The following is a 16807-nucleotide window of genomic DNA, read 5'->3' as shown; positions in this document are numbered from 1 at the left end:
GAATGTACACCATTCTACTGAAGCTGCTATACTTGAGATATAGCTGTGCCTCTGAGCTTTCTTCCTTCCTTTTCTTCAAATGGAACCATCTGGGTTGTCAGCTCTTTATTCTGCACACTCAGACCCACCACTAACTTCCTCAAGTGAAGTTTTCATTTCAGTTCTTGCACTTCTCAACTCTGGAATTTTTTTTTTTTTTTAATTTCTAACTGTTTCACTAACTTTTAGGTGTTTGATGTAAACAAACATCTTCTCATCCCAGATAGGGAACTGATGACAAACCGAAGTTAAGGATACACTGCAGTCCACCTTAGTAAGTTGCTGAGTTTATTAGGGCTACATGACTATCAGAGAATGGTCAATTTTAAGGAGGCTGTATCACTGACCACCTACACCCCCATGAGTGATACCTAGTAACAGCTAGGAGCCTGGGGCTCTCTGTGTGACTTGCAGGAAGCTCTACAGCTTAGGATCTCTCTTCAACAAGCTTGAAGAGAGCTTACTTCAAGCTCTCTAGGTTAAAGCTTACTTAACCTAGGGGAAGAAAGGGCCCTGTAAATGTTTTCAGGGACTTCCTGACACTTCCCATTTTTCCTTCCCTAAATCTTAAAGAATCTGTCTATCTTTAGAACTTCTTGAGTCTTAATGAGCTTCACAGAAGAATGGTTGTTTCAGTTTGAAGGAAATTGCCATGGTGTGTGTGTGTGTCTGTGTCTGTGTGTGTTGAGACAGGGTCTCTATGTATCCCTGGCCATCCTGTAGCTCTCTGCATAGACTAGGCTGGCCTCAAACCTGTAGAGATCTGCACCAACTATTTCACTTTATCTTTCTTATTTGGTGGAAGATTGTCATCTTACCCTGTAGTTGCTTAGACTTGGTTCATTTATTTGAGCACACTAAGGGGAAAAAATCTTGATGTAAAGTCTGAGAGGGCTTCCTCGGGACAGTTTTTATTAATTCTTTCTCTTACATGTGGAATTTTCTCTTGCTTCTTTGTAATTGTGATGGGTAATGTCAGTTGCCAGAATGTACATGATACACACAGTGTCTGGTTAGTACCTCAGGTAGCCCTCGAAGTAATTGTATCAGCGATTCTGCCGGCATCTTTTTGGGTTTTTTGTTTGTTTGTTTGTTTGTGTGTTTTCAGGACAGTGTTTCTCTGTGTAGCACGTACAAGTGTTTTTAAAAGAGAATCAGTACAGGAAGGGGCTTATGAACTGTTTCTCTTTCCTCCTCCCCTGACAGTGTTACTACTAGCTTTGTTTTAATGAAGATGGCTTAAGTAAGAAATTCTCCTAGGAGAGGCAGAATTTCTAGATGCAGTGTTAGGGACTCTGGGTCACCAGTAGTCCTGAATTTTAGAGAGCTACACTGTGTGGGTCTTTTTAAGAGCCTCTTGTAATCTAAGTCCTGCCTTGATCTTTGCTGCTTCCTGGGGAGGCTCAGGAGGAGTTGAACTCCTAGGTAAGCCCCTTAGAATCTCATACCCAAAGGTACAGCCTTTCTCTGTAGGGCCTCTACTTCACCTGTCAATCCAGAGTAGTGGTGCTGCCTTTCCATGCTCAACTGAAGGTGAAGAAGAGGCACGTGGCATGTTCAGTGATGTGCCAGCAGCTCTGCTGGTCTGTGCCAGGTTGTGCTGACAGCCTCTGTGACCGTCATGATGCTTGTTCTTCCATTTCAGATTTCGGGGTGCACCGATTATTCCCGTGGCAGCCAAGCCTGGGGGACCAGAGGCCCCTGAAACAGAAGCTCCACAGGGCATCTCCGAACTCATTGAGGTACTGTCAGTTTGAACTCAGGTTGCTCTCTGCCCCAGCCTCCTCAGGTAGCCAGCCTTCCATGTTCCCTTCTTTCTGAGAGGGAGGGAGAGGCAATCCTAGCAAGAGGTGTCTAAGGACCTCTTTTTCACTCTGATGTCAGATTCCTCACCTCCCTTAGAAACTCCAAAACAAATATCCATAGAACCCCTGGGTATTGGGCTCTGCAGAGTTCTTTCCACCCACTGTGTATTCTACTCTGTCCCTTTTCTTTCACACACTTCCATTCAGACAAACCAGTGCCTACCAAGGTTACCAGTCCCCCAAGCCTGCCATTCGCCCCCTTTTTCCCCTTACCCTCAGTAGAGATTGAGTCTTGTACAGCATATCTGATCACAAGGTCCATTCCTGTCCTTCAGACTGTGCTGGTCTCCCTCTAGTCTGCCTCCATCCTAGCAGCCTGCACGGGAGGAGCAGATGTTTTCACTTTGCAGAACTGTGGGCTTAAGGCTCAGGCTGTTCTGCAGGGTCAATGGCAGTGGACAGAAACAGGGAGCTCAGTCATCCAGGCAGGCCAGCGTCCTTTTCTTCTCCCTGAGCAGAGAGCTCTGAGAGCAAAACAGAAGCACAGAGCATAGTGATAGTGCTCACCAGCTTGGCAGGGAATGGGGCCTCCATCCAGGCATCACCCTGGTGGTCCTGGTGAATACTGGTTTGGCCACTGTCCTTATCTTTCCCCTTGCCTGGCAGATGACAGCAACATCCAGGGCAGCCAGCAGACAGGGATGTGTTCAAGCAAGTAGGGATAGTGATGTGAAGGAAGAAGGCAGTGAGGAAGAAATACAGTAACTTCACTGAGCTCAGTCACTGACCAGGGTGCAGAAGCTCTATGCCACACTGTGTGCTGGCATTGGTCCACTACTGCTCTCTGGCTGGACTCAAGTGATTCATAGGCGTGGTTACATGCATCCTTAGAGGCTAAGGCTGGGAGTTGGGAAGTTTGAGGCTGGCCTGCTTAGTGGGACCCTATCTGAAACAACGGAAGAATTGCTTGTATCAGATAACTATTTCGTGCAGTGAACAAAGTTGTAGTGCAGGAAAGGTATAGCAGCATGACAGAGATGCTGTGAATTACATGGGGTAATGTGTTTACCATAGTAGTGGCTTGATTTGCTTCACCAGCTCCACACTTAAATTCTTTATATGCTGGATCTGCAACATTTTCAAAGCTGGAAGACTTGAAGAAGAGTGAAATTCAGAGAAGTGAAATGAGCTTTCCCAGTTCCTTCATGGCAAGTGTATGGGCACATCCCCTCCTGAGACACCAAATCTCATGTACTGTCCTTGCCTGGGATGCAGGCTCCCAAGATTTCTCACCTGGCCCCCAGATGTAACACAGGCTTCATTTGCCATGTGTCCTCTTCCCACACATCAAGCACCCATGACAGGCAAATGGGGAATGCCAGCTTCTCCTGGAGAAGATAATTCTTGAGTGGCCTCTCCTGCAGGGCTGAGTCTCCCTACTTATCACCCCACCGTACCCCCACTGTATGAAAGGGAACAGAAGAAATAACATAGATCATTTACCTGCTTATCTCAGTGGGTACTCAGACCCAGACCATGGTCAGAGTTTGTTGGGGTAACCTGCACCCAGATCCCCAGAGCTAAGTTCACATGTGACTGCCATGTACCAACCATGCTTGTATTTCACACTTTTTAACAAAAAAAAAAAAAAATGTTTTCTGGGAGAGGCTTTTGTTACTTAGTTCCAGAGAACACAAATCTGGGACCCTGGGACAAGTCAGGCAAAATCTAGAAAAATGTGACTATAAAAGATGTTTGTATGTTCCTCTAAGGAGTGCACCTCTGTGTAAATATCAGAGGAAGTCTGCTTAGAATCTCTTCATTATTATTCCAAAGGAATTGTTATCGCAAGACAATGATTTGAGAACCTTTACTCCTGACCTGAATACTTTCACATTATTACTGCTCTTTCATGAACTCAGAATGTAGTGGAAAGCCACCTACAGCGGTGTGTTTTAAAACTCGTTTTTATTTGGGGTGTTTAGGCCTCTACCTCCCTTGCACCAGCCTCCCAACCTTAAGCAGGAGAGAAAAGGTTAGTGGGTAGAGGGAGCCCCGACTCCTTTACTTCTCCTGGCTATTTAGAGTCAAGGAGTTCTTTTAGGGCTCCGTACCAATCTCTGTCAACTACAGACACAGCTAGCAAGTCTCCATGCCATTGTGCCCCTCCAAACCACCACAGTGTCTCTGGTCTGGTCTCTCCAAACTGCTCCACACCACATGCCAACACTGAACACCACATAGAACGCTACAGGGTCTCTTTCTTGGCCTCATTTATACTCTCAGAATCCTAGACCATGCCCCTCTCTGTGCTGCACGTGGAAGGCCATTACCAGCTGGCAAAAATAACGCCCCGCACATGACAATTAACAGGACAGCTAAAATCCAACTAAAATCCCACACTTGAGATTAAAACAAAAGCATATTTACATGACATACAAAGAAACCAAAACTTCCATTACATTAGAAGGTAGAAAGTATAAAAAGCAGTGCAGCCTCTGTGCTGTTTTTAAAAAATAGTGACCAGCCCTGACAGCATCTTGCACACATAAGTGACCTAAGGATTGCTGGCCACTTGCCACTGTTGCATATGGATTGTCAGCCACAAATGAAATGTGGAAGCCCAGACCTCAGGAACCTCAGGGCGAGCTAACTTAGGTCTTCATTGGTTAGGGCCCACATGGCAGAGGGCAGAAAAGCTCCACATGTGCAACTCTTGGCCTTGACCCTAGGCATAGGCTACTGCCCCTGGAAGGCAGCCATCTACCCTCTCACTTCAAGTTTTTCTCCATTTGTCCTTCATTCATATGCCTGTCCCTCAAGTATGGTATCAGCTACTGGAGATCTCTTAAGTCCTCCATGTGGAATGGGGATAGACAGACAATTGTTAACAGCAGGAGGTAGACTGTAGTGATAGGTGAGGAGACTCAGCCATACAGAGGAGAACTCTGCAGAGGTCTGCCTGCTATGGGTGCCTGGCACTGGATGTGGCATGGCAGACAAAGTCTGAATGACACATGGAAACCAGATGAAGAATCTTCGAGCTTGCAGCTCAGGCAGGGACTGTACATGAGGACCATAGCCCAGATGTCCTGTAGCAGCTGCTTCCATTGCAGTATGGAGGCCTTGCCAAGTCCCTGTTTCTTCTCACTGAGTTAAGTTGCAGCATTGGTCCTCTGATCTGGGCCAGCTTGCCAGGCGACCTTGGAGGATGCCAGTGGCATTCCCCTACACCAATAGGTGTTTATAGCAGCATTTCTTTTCCAGCTCCTGAAGTCCCAGATTTCCATCCCAACGAGAAACCCCTCAGGACCGTTTCTTATGTCTGTGGACCACTGTTTCTCCATCAAGGGTCAGGGCACCGTGATGACTGGGACCATCCTCTCAGGCTCTATCAGCCTCGGGGACAATGTGGAGATCCCTGCCCTCAAGGTCAGTCCTGCCTTGACTCTCCCTTGTCTTGAACCTTGGTCTCCCTTGACCCATCCTTGGTCTTCAGAGCAGCAGAGTCTACTGGACTTTTCCTAACTCTTCTCTTCTACCTGACTGCTAAGTTAACCTGCCTCTCTGTGGCACCATCTGCTTTTCAACCCTCTGGCTTTGTAGTCTTCTTTCCTGGACTTTAGAACTACCGTTTTGCCTAGTCTCACAACAGTGACTGGATAGTGCAGGCCAGAGGTGGCCCACATAAGTGGTTTTTAAGATGAACTGAGTCTTCAGAGGTAAGGTGAGCTTGAAAGCACATGGACAAGAAACTAGAGTGCGGGGTGAAAGTCCAAGCTTTCTGGATGTTGGCAACAAAAGTATATGTGGGACTATTTCTATGCTTTGTACCCTAGAGTAGCCTGGAATTTGTGATTCTCTTACCTTGGCCTCCCCAGAGCTCAGATTACATGTGGGATATGTGTGTGTGTATGCATATGTGCATATGTGCAAGCCAGCCACTAAACCTGGCTTTAGAGCTCTAGGCACCTTTTTCTTAACTAAGAGAATCTTAAATCACACAGATTTGGTGTACAGTTGTTCACTCTGTTAGAAGTACAGCTCACGCTGCATTCTCAGTGACTGCAAAAGGTGCCCTGGAAGCTGTTTGAATACCCCTTTGGGAGTGGAAGCTTAGTGAGGGTTTCCCCATCTCCTCCTCCAGGAACCATGGCCTAGATGGTCTTGATGGTGACTTTTTTAAGAAGTTGTTACTTATTGGGGCCTAGTGGCACTCACCTATAATCCAGCTACTAAAGAAGCCAAGGCTGGAGAACTTAATATGATCCCATCTCTGAAAGAAAAACTGGGGGAAGGAACCTGACTAGAGTTCATTGGTGGAATGTTTGCCTAGCATAAGAGTTTGCAAAATAATCTGCCAATGTCTAGGCACCATGCTTCTTACATGCTGACATATGACGTAAACATGTTACTGACCAAGCAAAATGTAGCCCTTGTCCTGGGCAAGAAAGAGCCATCCTATTCCTGTACCTTGTGCCATTTTTGGCTTAGAACAATGGGGTGGTCCCAGAGAAGGGGAATTTCCTGGGGTCAGGGATGAATAGTTGTATCTCACATGAAGGGTTGGTGGTAGAGAGAAGAGTTCCCCAAGCAGAGAGACCCACTGGAAGGGGGGAAGGCAGGAGAGCCTGAGTTCTTACAAATCTGAGGACTCGATGGATAGTGCAGTCAGAAGGGTGCAGCAAGGCCCTGTCATTTCCTGAAGATGATTGTGGATAAAAATTCCCTTCTTTTCCCCCTGTGTAGATCTTCCTCTGAAGATCACGTAAGTCGAAGCCATTTTAAGCCAGAGGTTAAAAGAACAGACTGTACAAAATAAAGCATAAAGTTATGAAAATAAACTAAAGCATATTTTACAAAAATAAAACTAAGTTGTGACTGTGTGATAACTCTTAGTTGGAATAGAAAGTAAATTGATGCTGAATTTCTGAACAGTTCCTGTGTTCAGCAAGCAGACCTATGGGGCCAGCTTGACTAGGTCTTACCACCCTAGGCAGCTTGTGAGAGGAGCTAAAGATAGGAAGGAGGTGTGGCAGGGGGCTTTCAGTGGTGAGCTTTGATCTGGGGTCCATGGGGCATTCAAGGAAGTAGAGAAGGCTTTTGATAGCAGGGTCAGTAGCTGTTTGGCTGAGATCACGGGCTTGGAGGGAAGATAAGACCAATATCCTCATCCTGTGTAGGCAGACAGACATTTGAGTGAGGGCATTCTCTAAAATCCTTGACCACCCTTTTTACCCTTATGAAGGCAGAACTTGCCCATCCACATCCTAACCTGTAGCCTCGGGCATATGGCAGGTGTATGGCATGTGCTCACCTTGCTTTGGTATGCCTGTATCCCCAGATGACTTGACAGTGATCTTGCTGGTCAGGAAAAGCAGAATTCGTGTGCAATGTATTTAGATATTCAGCTAAGGCTTTCAAGCACAGTATGGAAGATGCAAGCCTTCTCTTTTCTGCTTAAAGTGAAGTGTGAGGAGAAAAGAATAAATCAAGGAAGAACGGTTATGGTGTGGTTATTCCACAGCTTCTTGGACTGTCTAGACTGCCAAGGCTGCTGAAATTGAGAGATGGCTATTGAGAAGGCACAACTGCTGTCGGGGCATCCTTTTGGTCTAGGGGACCCAGTCAAGCATCTCAGAAGAAGCTGGGATGGAGATAGACTTGTTGAGGAAGGATGTATGGGCCCCCTCTTGTTTAATGGCACAGATCCCTGTGGTACATATGGCATACCCCTACATGTCAGAGACTGTTGTACTAGCAATATCCGTGGGCAGGAAGGAGCAGAGACATGACAAAATGACAAGGAAAATGGCCTGGGATACTACACACAGAAAATGTAGTTCTTGGCTACAAATGCATGCTATCATATCTTGGCTACAAATGCATGCTATCATATATATATATGTATATATATATATATATATACACACACACACACACACACACATAAAATACACACACACTTAATATTTATTATACATTAAAAACTACAACAACTCTGAGCACAGAGTCAGAGAAGTGGGCCTAGGATGGGGCTGGTGGTCCTATCCCCAGGTGAGGCCTGTTGTGTACCTAGAAGCTTTATGGGCATGCTGGAATTTTCTGCAGAGGCCCTTGTAGGCTGCACGTGCACAGAAGCTCACCTCAGAGCCTGAAGTCCCAGTCTCTTGACCTATCACCCCTCCACTGGCTATGATTGGTGGCCAGAACCTGTCAACCCTGTCAAGCATGAAGGCATCATAAACGATGGCCTTCTTCCAAAGAACAGTGCCATCCTTGTCAGATTTTACTAATAGATGCAGACACGTCTGACCGTGTGAACTCCCTTGGAGGCAGGACACAGCCATTCTAAATAAACAGTGCATTCCCCCAGCCATACCTTGGACTGTTTCTGCTGCCATGTCCATTCCCAGCTGGGGCTGATTAGCTGAGTGAGGAAATGTTGGGGCATAAGGAGTAAATGATGGGGGTGGGAGAAAATCTCATTTAGATCCCAGAGAGGTTTAAACAGCAAACATCCTGAGAGTCACAGCTTTCTGGCTGTCTTGGTGAGATAGGTTGGGGGATCCTTCTGGTGAGATTTTATCTGGGGATTGTAGGTGAGTCATATTCCTGATAGTGATTGGCTACTAGGTTGTAAGGCCAGAAACTTAAAAGCCAGAGATGTGGGAAAGAGCATACTAGGTATTCAGAAAACCCATACCTGGCATTTTCCAGCTCTTTGGACCCAGGCAAGTTGCTCAGGGCTATGGGCACTATGGGGTAGGGGATGTGGGAGGATTGGGGTAGTGCTTGGCACGGCTTCTGCACTAGGAGTGGCAGTGTCTGAGTTGACATCTTTGGCTTTTTAGTATCACATGTGGAACTCTTGTGGGTTCAGAGAGGTAAACATGTTGTAGCCTGGCTATACAGATACTACTGAAGGACTTGCTGGAAAGAGATGTGCTTTGCAGATAGCTGTGGCTAGCTGAGACCAGCCAATGCTGGGATAATGGTGAGATGCATTAGTGGCAAATTTAGAGACTTATTTAGTTTATGAAACATGTAGAGAGTCAGAATTTGATAGCATATTCCTTCAGGTTGTCATGTTCAGACTTGTTTAGCCCCAGAGAAGAATAGGAAAACCTTCAACACCATAGGGCATTGCTGCTTCTACCTTTGCATTGGCTCTTAGAAAGTGATCACGAGGTGGTCAAGATTATAACATCTTGGAAGAATCATTTTCCTCACTTCCACAGACCTCTATCTACTTCCTTCTACTACTACTACCACTTTTTTTTTTAATACTACCACTTTTTTAAATTAAAAAAAATTTTTTTTTGAGACAAGGTTTCACTATGTAGTCCTTTGGCTTGGAACTTATTATGTAAACCATGCTAGTCATTCTTTCTTTCTTTCTTCTCTCTCTCTTTCTCTCTCTCTCTCTCTCTCTCTCTCTCTCATTTTTTGGATTTTTTGAGACAGGGTTTCTCTTTGTAGATCTGACTGTCCTGGACTTGCTTTGTAGACCAGGCTGGCCTTGAACTCACAGTAATCCTCCTGTTTCTGCCTCCCTGACAGAAGAGACCATGCTATTCTTGAACTCAAAAATCTGCTTACCTTTGCCTCCTAAGAACTGAAATTAAAGGCTTGTGCCACAAGCCTGGTTCCATCTACCTTTCTTAGCTTACCCTGGTATACTCTGCTAATTGTCCCTGAAATTCTTTGCATGCTACAAAATTATGCAGGTCTTTCCCCCTTTGGAGATCTACTTCCTGACCTGGGCCTATGAGTACTCAGCCTGGCACTCAAATTACTATGGCTGCATTTGTCTCTGAGCCTTTGTCTCCATTGATGCCTAGTTGTCCATCTGCCCTTAGGACTAGACCTGGAAGGGGCCCTACAAAATATGTGGTTAGTAGGAGAAAATGTTCCTAGAGCAAATAATTGAGTTGGTTTTCAGTCAGCATTTTATTAGAATTGGACAGTGGGTGCCCTTGGAGGCTCTGTTTAGCTTCTCCTGGGGCTGTGTCTCCTTTTTGAGGTAGTGTCCTGATGTAACAAAGGGAGAAATGTGGTCTTGTTTGGGAGGAGCAACTGTCATTATGTGCCTAGGGCTAAACAGCTGCCTTCCCCTGCCCTGATCTAGGAAGCAGCTCTTTCTTTCTCTGATTTTCATCTACATGTTATATCCTGGCTTCATCACTAACTGCTTTCTGTTTTAGAAGAGCCATGATAGAAGGCAGGCTTCCTTCCTATGAATTTGATGCTTTTGTGGGTTGGCCTTGTCAGTGAAGATTTGTGGAGTCTGTTCTCCAGGTCTGTGTGTGTCTACAGGTGTCAGATGCAGGAGCTTGGAGACCCTTGCTGGCTCCAGTGGAGCACTAGAACAGGAGAGAGGCAGTATAGGAATTGGAAGAGAGAGGACCTGTGGGGCTGCCCTTTGAGCAGATCAGCCCTTGTGTGGTGGCCATGCAGCCCTCACTATACCCAGGGTTAGGCTCCTCAGACCTCCTGAGGCCACTGCCACCTCCTTTGCCTCACCCTGCCTCTTTTACTCCACCAGCACTGACAGACCTTACACAGCCAGCTGTGTGACCTGATGTCTAGACCCATGGTCTTCGGTGGAAAGCTTGTAGTGCTCTGCATGGCATGACAGATTTTAAGCTTCCCCAAGCCTGCCACTTCAGCCTCAGTGTCATACCCAGAGCCTCTCAAGATCACCTGCTGCTCTCAGTGTAGTAGCTTCAAGTGAGGTAGAACTGGCTCAGTCCTGTCACAAGATCTGGGAGACCCTTCTGCAAATCTGTCTCAGTTCTGTGGCATAAAGCCTACTCTCTGTGTCATACATCCATCTTTCTACTTTTTCCCTTTAACCATGAAATGTCATAGTCCTATGGTTAATCCCTAATACTACTCTGTCTCAGGGGGTCAATCTCATGGGCCAGGGTTCCCCTCCTCTGTCAGTGAGAAAGCTGAAATGGAGTCCTAAGGATTGGGAAGCTAAGCCAGCTTTCTTTCTTCCTCAGACACTGGAAAGAGCAGGGAGATGATGACTGGATACAGAAGGTTATTAGTATCACAACTGCCATCCCTGGGGTGGCCCAAGAAAGAGGACAGAGGTAGGAAGATGAGCCTAGGAGTAGAGAACCAGCCTTGTAGGCTTCTGGGAACCACCTACCTCAACGACTGGGCTTTGTGAGGTCCACATCTCAAACCTTCCAGACAAGTTCATTTGCTCCTTAGCCAGAAGTACACTGAGTGACAGGAGCAGATCGTTTCTTCAGCTGTCAGGAGTGTAAAGTCAAGCTGCAGTACATGGGCACCTTAGAGCTGCAGGGCTTTGGGGGAGTCCCCTGAGAGAGCTCAGATCTGTCAATAAAAAGGAGAAGAGTAGCTGTTGGGCAGGAAATGTGGGGTGACACCCTACTTTGCAGATCAGTCTCTAGACACATATGGACTGTATTAGATTCTTTCCTCTCTGCTCCATGGGACAGTTACATCACAGAGCCATTATTTCCTTCTTGGTTACTCCATGATGACTTGACAAGATCTACACAGCATGCCTGCAGAGGGGTTTGTGGGTAGGGCTGGCTGTCTCTGTCCATGTTGTTATCTCTGTTTCTGCCATCAACTTCACATAAACCCCTGAATCTTTTCTCCCCTCCCCACCCCATAATCCTTTTTGCTTGGTTCTTAGAGAATTGCAGCTCAGATGTTGGTCTGAGCTTTAGATACCAAACAGTCCAGGACACGCTGGTTTATGAGACCTGGCTTGTGGGTGTGAATCACGTTCATGATGAAGTTGTAATATCCTGTGGTCTTAGCAGTCTTAGCTAGGCTGAGCATTGCCAGTGACAGGTAAAAGCAGGAGATTAATCTCAGGAGGCAGGTGGCAGGGAGGAAGGTTTTCTGCTGTCATCTGAAGTCACATTCAGCATTTTGCATGTTTTGTTCCTGTGGAAATCCTGAAGGCTTTCTCACCCCTCTGTCCCAATAACTATCATACTGTATCGGCCTGAGTGTCAGCTGCAGCTTGACACACTGGTCCCAGCATGTACCTCCATGGGGCCCACATCCCTCTGGTGCTAGAGTGGATAGGTCTCCCTTTCTTCTGGCCACAGTTTTATGTCCAACAGTCTACCCTCAGGTATAGTGTTGAAGGAGGCAGTAAGGGACCTGCTTCTACATCCCTTGGGGGTTGAGGGCACATGCTTCTGTTCAGGGAGAGCCAAGTCTGGGCCAGGGTCCCAGTTGCAGACATGTGGCAGCTACAACCTGGCTGTCTTAAGAAGGAGCAAGCCTGGAACAGTGCTCTCCTCTATCTAGGCAGCCCATTCACAGAACTGCCCACAAGGCTGGTTAGGTACAGCCCCTGTGGGCTTGAGAGCCCCACTGGTCCCAGGCTTGTTGCTAGTTCTCCAAAATATCTATGGACTTCTAGGTCTGAGACCACAGATAAAACCAAACTGCCAAAACAGGTGCTGCCCATACTGCCCTACATAATGGCTACCTGCCAGTGAGAGCCTTGCCTAGGTGGACTGGGAGACATGTGCAGGTCCAGCCATGCCCTGCCCACCTACAGTCTGAGTTCATACTTTCCACCACCCTTTCTGCTGAGGGGCAGTGTGTAAGGGATCAGAGCTTACAGAGCCATGCCGCCTGGCTTGCGCTTCCTGTGCTAGCAGGTCACTTTACCTGTCTGCTGTGCAGTGGAGAGAACATTTCACCATCCTCAGATAAGAGTCTGAAGATTGTATAGCTGTTCTAGTTTACTTTTCTGTTGCAGTGGTTAAGAAAAAAAAAAAAAAAACAACTGATCAAATCAACTTTGGGGAGAGAGGGTTTACTTGGCTTACAAGTTACCATCTGTCATCAGGGGAAGCCACGGCTGAAGCTGGAAACAGAACCTTGGAGAATCACTGCTTAGTGGCTTTCTTCCTCTGCCTTGTACAGCTAACTTTTTAAATACAATGTGGGCTCACCTGTACAGAGATGACCCTACCCACAGGCTCTCCCACATCAATCAGCAATCAAGAAAATGTCCCACAAACATGTCCTCAGACTAGTCTGATAGAAGTGATTCCTCAATTGAGATTCTCTCTTCTCAAGCATAGATTTGTATCCAGTTGACAAAAACCATGATAATGGGTCAGCAGGTCCCACACCTCAATGCCAAGGTTACATCAGGGCTTCCATCATTGGCACCACGGGATACTCCAGCTTCTGCCCTCCTCTGCTGGTGGTAGGGTTTCATTCAGTGGATGTCTTTTAAGCAGATAGGTGGCAAGAGAGTCTGGCCACTTCAAGTGGATATCTCTTATGGGAGCTGCCTGTTGGTAAAGTACCAGCCTGGACAGCCTTACAGACTTGAAAGTGGCTATTGCATCTGCATGGTAAGTCAAGGTCCCCTGTCCTATACAGGCTTTGAGTGGGAGTAAGTCAGTTTTTGTTTCTAGGTAAGGATAGTGATTTGATCAGAAATAACATTTATGGTGGGCTGTGGTAGTATAATTGGGCATCATGCCCTGCCAGAGCACAGAGTCTAGGTCCCAAGTAGGCATCCTGTTGTTGGACCACAGGCCATTCCTTTGCAGTCTAGGCTGCCTTCTTCATGAGGACAGCATCCACATGGGCCTGAAGGCACTTGTCCTTTTCACCATTGTTTCCCTCCCATTGTAGGGAATGTGGCCAGGAAAGCTCTGACTCAGGCTAGGTCATGGTAGGTTTCTGAAGTGAGGTAGATAAGGGCTCACCACAACCTTTGCACCATAGCCTTGGGGCTGCCATGCCTTCCTTCAGCCTTGGCATATGACCTGTGTCACTAAGGAAAATGTGAGCTGGCAGGACTACAGTTTGGGTTCTCTGTTGGTAAGTGAGTGGCAGCCAGGGTTTGGGGACCAGGGTTTGGGAAGTAGCCTTGGTGCAGCTATGCTGAGTTGGCCAGCAGCCAACAGTACTAGACTGTGCCCAGTACAGGCATGAGTGCTGTGTGGCACCTAGCAGCATCTAGTCGGTGCAGTCTCCGGCCATCTTCCTGTAAGGCAAGCTCTGGCTGTAGTGAGCAATGTGGCCTGGAATGGTCCAAGTAACTATGCTGGTTGCCTTTGTGAAGACAGAGATGTCTTCTGCTGCATTTCTTGGGGCTGGACCACTGAATATAGTCGGCTTTGGGAACCCTGCAGTGGATGGAGTGTCTGGTATCCTTTCATGTGGAAAGCACCTGGTCTTGCCCTCAGATATGTGTAGTTGCTGAACTCGGAGGAGGGCACTGTGCTCTCTTCAGCGTCAGTGGTTGAGCCCACAGGTGAGTGGTGCCTAATGTAGCTGATGCACACGTGCGGCTCCCTCAACAGCAGGTTGAGAGCTGGCTGCTTGGTAGATTATGACTGTCAAAGAGCAGAAACAGGAAGGGGCTATCTGGAAGGCCAGTGGAAGAGGTTCCAGGGAGCTGAGTCAGGAAGAAGGCTCTTGAGAGCTGTTCTGGAGGCTCCATGTGATCTCCAGTCCTTTGAGCACTTCTGTTTCTCCTAGGTTCCCTTTGCCACATGTGACAACAGCATGAGCTTATTGCTGCAGCTCCCCAGGACCCACCTGCCCTTCAGGAAGGCCTCCTACCCTATGTAGAATAAATCCCACAAACAGGGATGTCATTCCTGTCCTTTCCTGGTATTGACATTTAAGGTCCAACAGTCCCTAAGCCAACACTTTTTACATGTAGGAACAGCAGGGGTCTGTGCTTGTAAAAACTCAAGGTCACACCACAGTTGCCTGAATTCTAGTCAGCTGGAGCCAAGGAATAAATGTGTTGAATAGTGAGAGCACCTAAGGCAGAGGTTCTCAACCTATAGTTTGCAACCCCTTGGGGGAGAGGAACTATGACCATCAGAAAACACAGATATTTATATTACTCTTCATAGCAGTAGCAAAATTACACTTATGAAGTAGCAACAAAAGTAATTTTATGGTTGGGGTCACCACAACATGAGGAACTGTGTTAAAGTGCCACAGCATTAAGGTTGAGAACCATAGCTCTAAGGAGATTGTTATCAAGCAGTTTAGGAGAACTGTGCTCTAGATAATGTCTGACCTGACATCTGAGCCTGTGTTGCACCACCTAATGGCTTTGCCTCAGTCCCTGTCTGCAAAGAGGAAGAAGAGTCAGTAACTGTTTGCTTTACAGTGCTGTGGTGGGCAGTGAGAGGAAAGAATGACTATTCAGTGCACATTGTGGGCACCTGCTATGTATAGGAACCAGGCCAAGTCACAGCTGTTGTCAGAAGGTACTTTTTCAGTGCAGGGGACTGAGTGACTTACTGAAGTGATAGTGGGCGGGAGAGCTGTCCTTGAGAACAGGTTAGAAGTCTTACATGATTCAAGGGGCCCAGCCACTCAGTGATCCCTGGGAAGAGGCTTGGGCTCAGCCAGGCAGGGTTCTGTGACCCAGGAAGTACTGTGCCAGCACTCCCTTACTTCACTTTGGGGAACCAGCCTGCTGGCTAGGGCACGAGGGGAACTGCTGGCCTTTTCCAGGGCAGCCCACCAAGCTACACCTGCAGCCTGGGCTCAGCCCTCTCCACCTGGTTTTACTCTGGGGCTCAGCTGGGACCTTTGTGTTTGTTTTTCACCTGAAAGGAAAGTTGAGTGTTTGCTGAGTATTTGTAAAACCAATGCACCACTTAAACTGAATACTTACATTCTTTCTTTAAAAATAAAAATAAAACAACAATAAAAGCACTGTAAACATTGCTATAATTGTTCACAGGCTTCAACTTATAATAATCAGAGGGAAGAGACAAGTGAGATGCTTATTAAAGCAGCGACATTTGCCTGCTTTCGTTTGAAGTTTTGGTAAAATACTCCATTATAACAGAGTCTTTTAAAAACTAAATTCTGTCCATTCAGAGCTTGGGGATTTTTGTCCTTTTTAGAATATTTAAATGAGCTGACTCTGGGCAAGGGTCTGGGCCTGCACTGTCGGTCCCTGAACTGTCAGCATATAGCTATGGCACGGCCTTTTCCTGGGTTGGCTGTTTAGGACAGCATTTGTGAAGACATCAAATGTAGAGTTCGTGCTGAGGCCCGACCTAGTCTGTGCTGCCTTGGCACCACTGATCTCACTGTCTGCTGGTCTCACCCCATTACACAAGGTGAAACAGGCACCTGAAGTCTGAGGGAGCAGAGACTTTTGAGGCCAGGCTGAGCTGCTGAGGCCAGGCTTACAGGCCTCTAGACTAATGCTAGGGCCTCGTGGTGAGAGCAGCTAAAGGTGTGGGCCATGGAGAATGGTGCAATGAGCCTTAAGAGTATTGAGGAGGTGGGCTTACCAGGACTTGTTGAAGATATGAGCTTAGGAATGGTGAGGGAGAGACGTGCTATAGATGACCCCAGACCTCTAGCCCGAGTTACTGCTGGGTAACAGGACCCTTGCTAAGAATGAGATCCCTGAAGTTCTGGAAATAAGCAGGATTTTTAGCCAGGGCTGTGGTTTAGTAGAGGCGATTGAGGACACACACACACACACACACACACACACACTTCCACTTGGTGGGTTCTAGGATGCAAGCTAACAGATGAGTTTGCAGCTCAAAGCTTCAGATAGTTTTGTATCTGTCATTGGATCCAAGCCTTACATTCCGGCTTCTAGAGTGAGATGATCAAGAAAGTTTAAAAAAAAAACAACCATGGTGGACCCACTAGGGCTTTTTCTGATAGCTCAGGCTCCCAGCCACTTCTTATTCTTGCCTCAGGAGCAATTCCCATTCTGAAAGGTGAAGGGGTACTTCTGGGGAACCCCGAGAGAGGCAACCCTTGCCTGCTAGGGCCAGGTGACAGAGAGGGCAGCCCCCTGCTTCCCAGCCTCCTGCCTCCTCCTCTGCTGCTGCTGCTGTGAAACAAACCGGGGTGCCTGGGCGGAAGGTCAGGAGTTTAAAAGCTTGTTTGATTCAAGACTAGGGTAAGAGACAGGAGGGGAGTGCGCT

The 16807-nt window shown here is 47.1% G+C and overlaps 1 protein-coding gene across 1 annotated transcript in view; it reads left to right on the top strand.

Moving 5' to 3' along the window:
• The window catches only part of Eefsec (eukaryotic elongation factor, selenocysteine-tRNA specific), a 195084-nt gene that overhangs the window by 86733 nt on the left and 91544 nt on the right, over nt 1-16807 (top strand). Inside the window, exons 3-4 of the mRNA XM_055617441.1 lie at nt 1685-1781; nt 5112-5276. Of these exons, the coding sequence (XP_055473416.1) occupies nt 1685-1781; nt 5112-5276 (262 nt within the window). The remainder of the gene's footprint in view (nt 1-1684; nt 1782-5111; nt 5277-16807) is intronic.

This window comes from Psammomys obesus, unplaced genomic scaffold (genome assembly GCF_907164565.1).
Source record: "Psammomys obesus unplaced genomic scaffold, mPsaObe1.curated_primary_1811, whole genome shotgun sequence".
Classification (NCBI taxonomy): domain Eukaryota; kingdom Metazoa; phylum Chordata; class Mammalia; order Rodentia; family Muridae; genus Psammomys; species Psammomys obesus.
The sequence above is the reverse complement of the archived record's forward strand: the minus strand, read 5'-3'. Positions and strand labels throughout refer to the sequence as shown.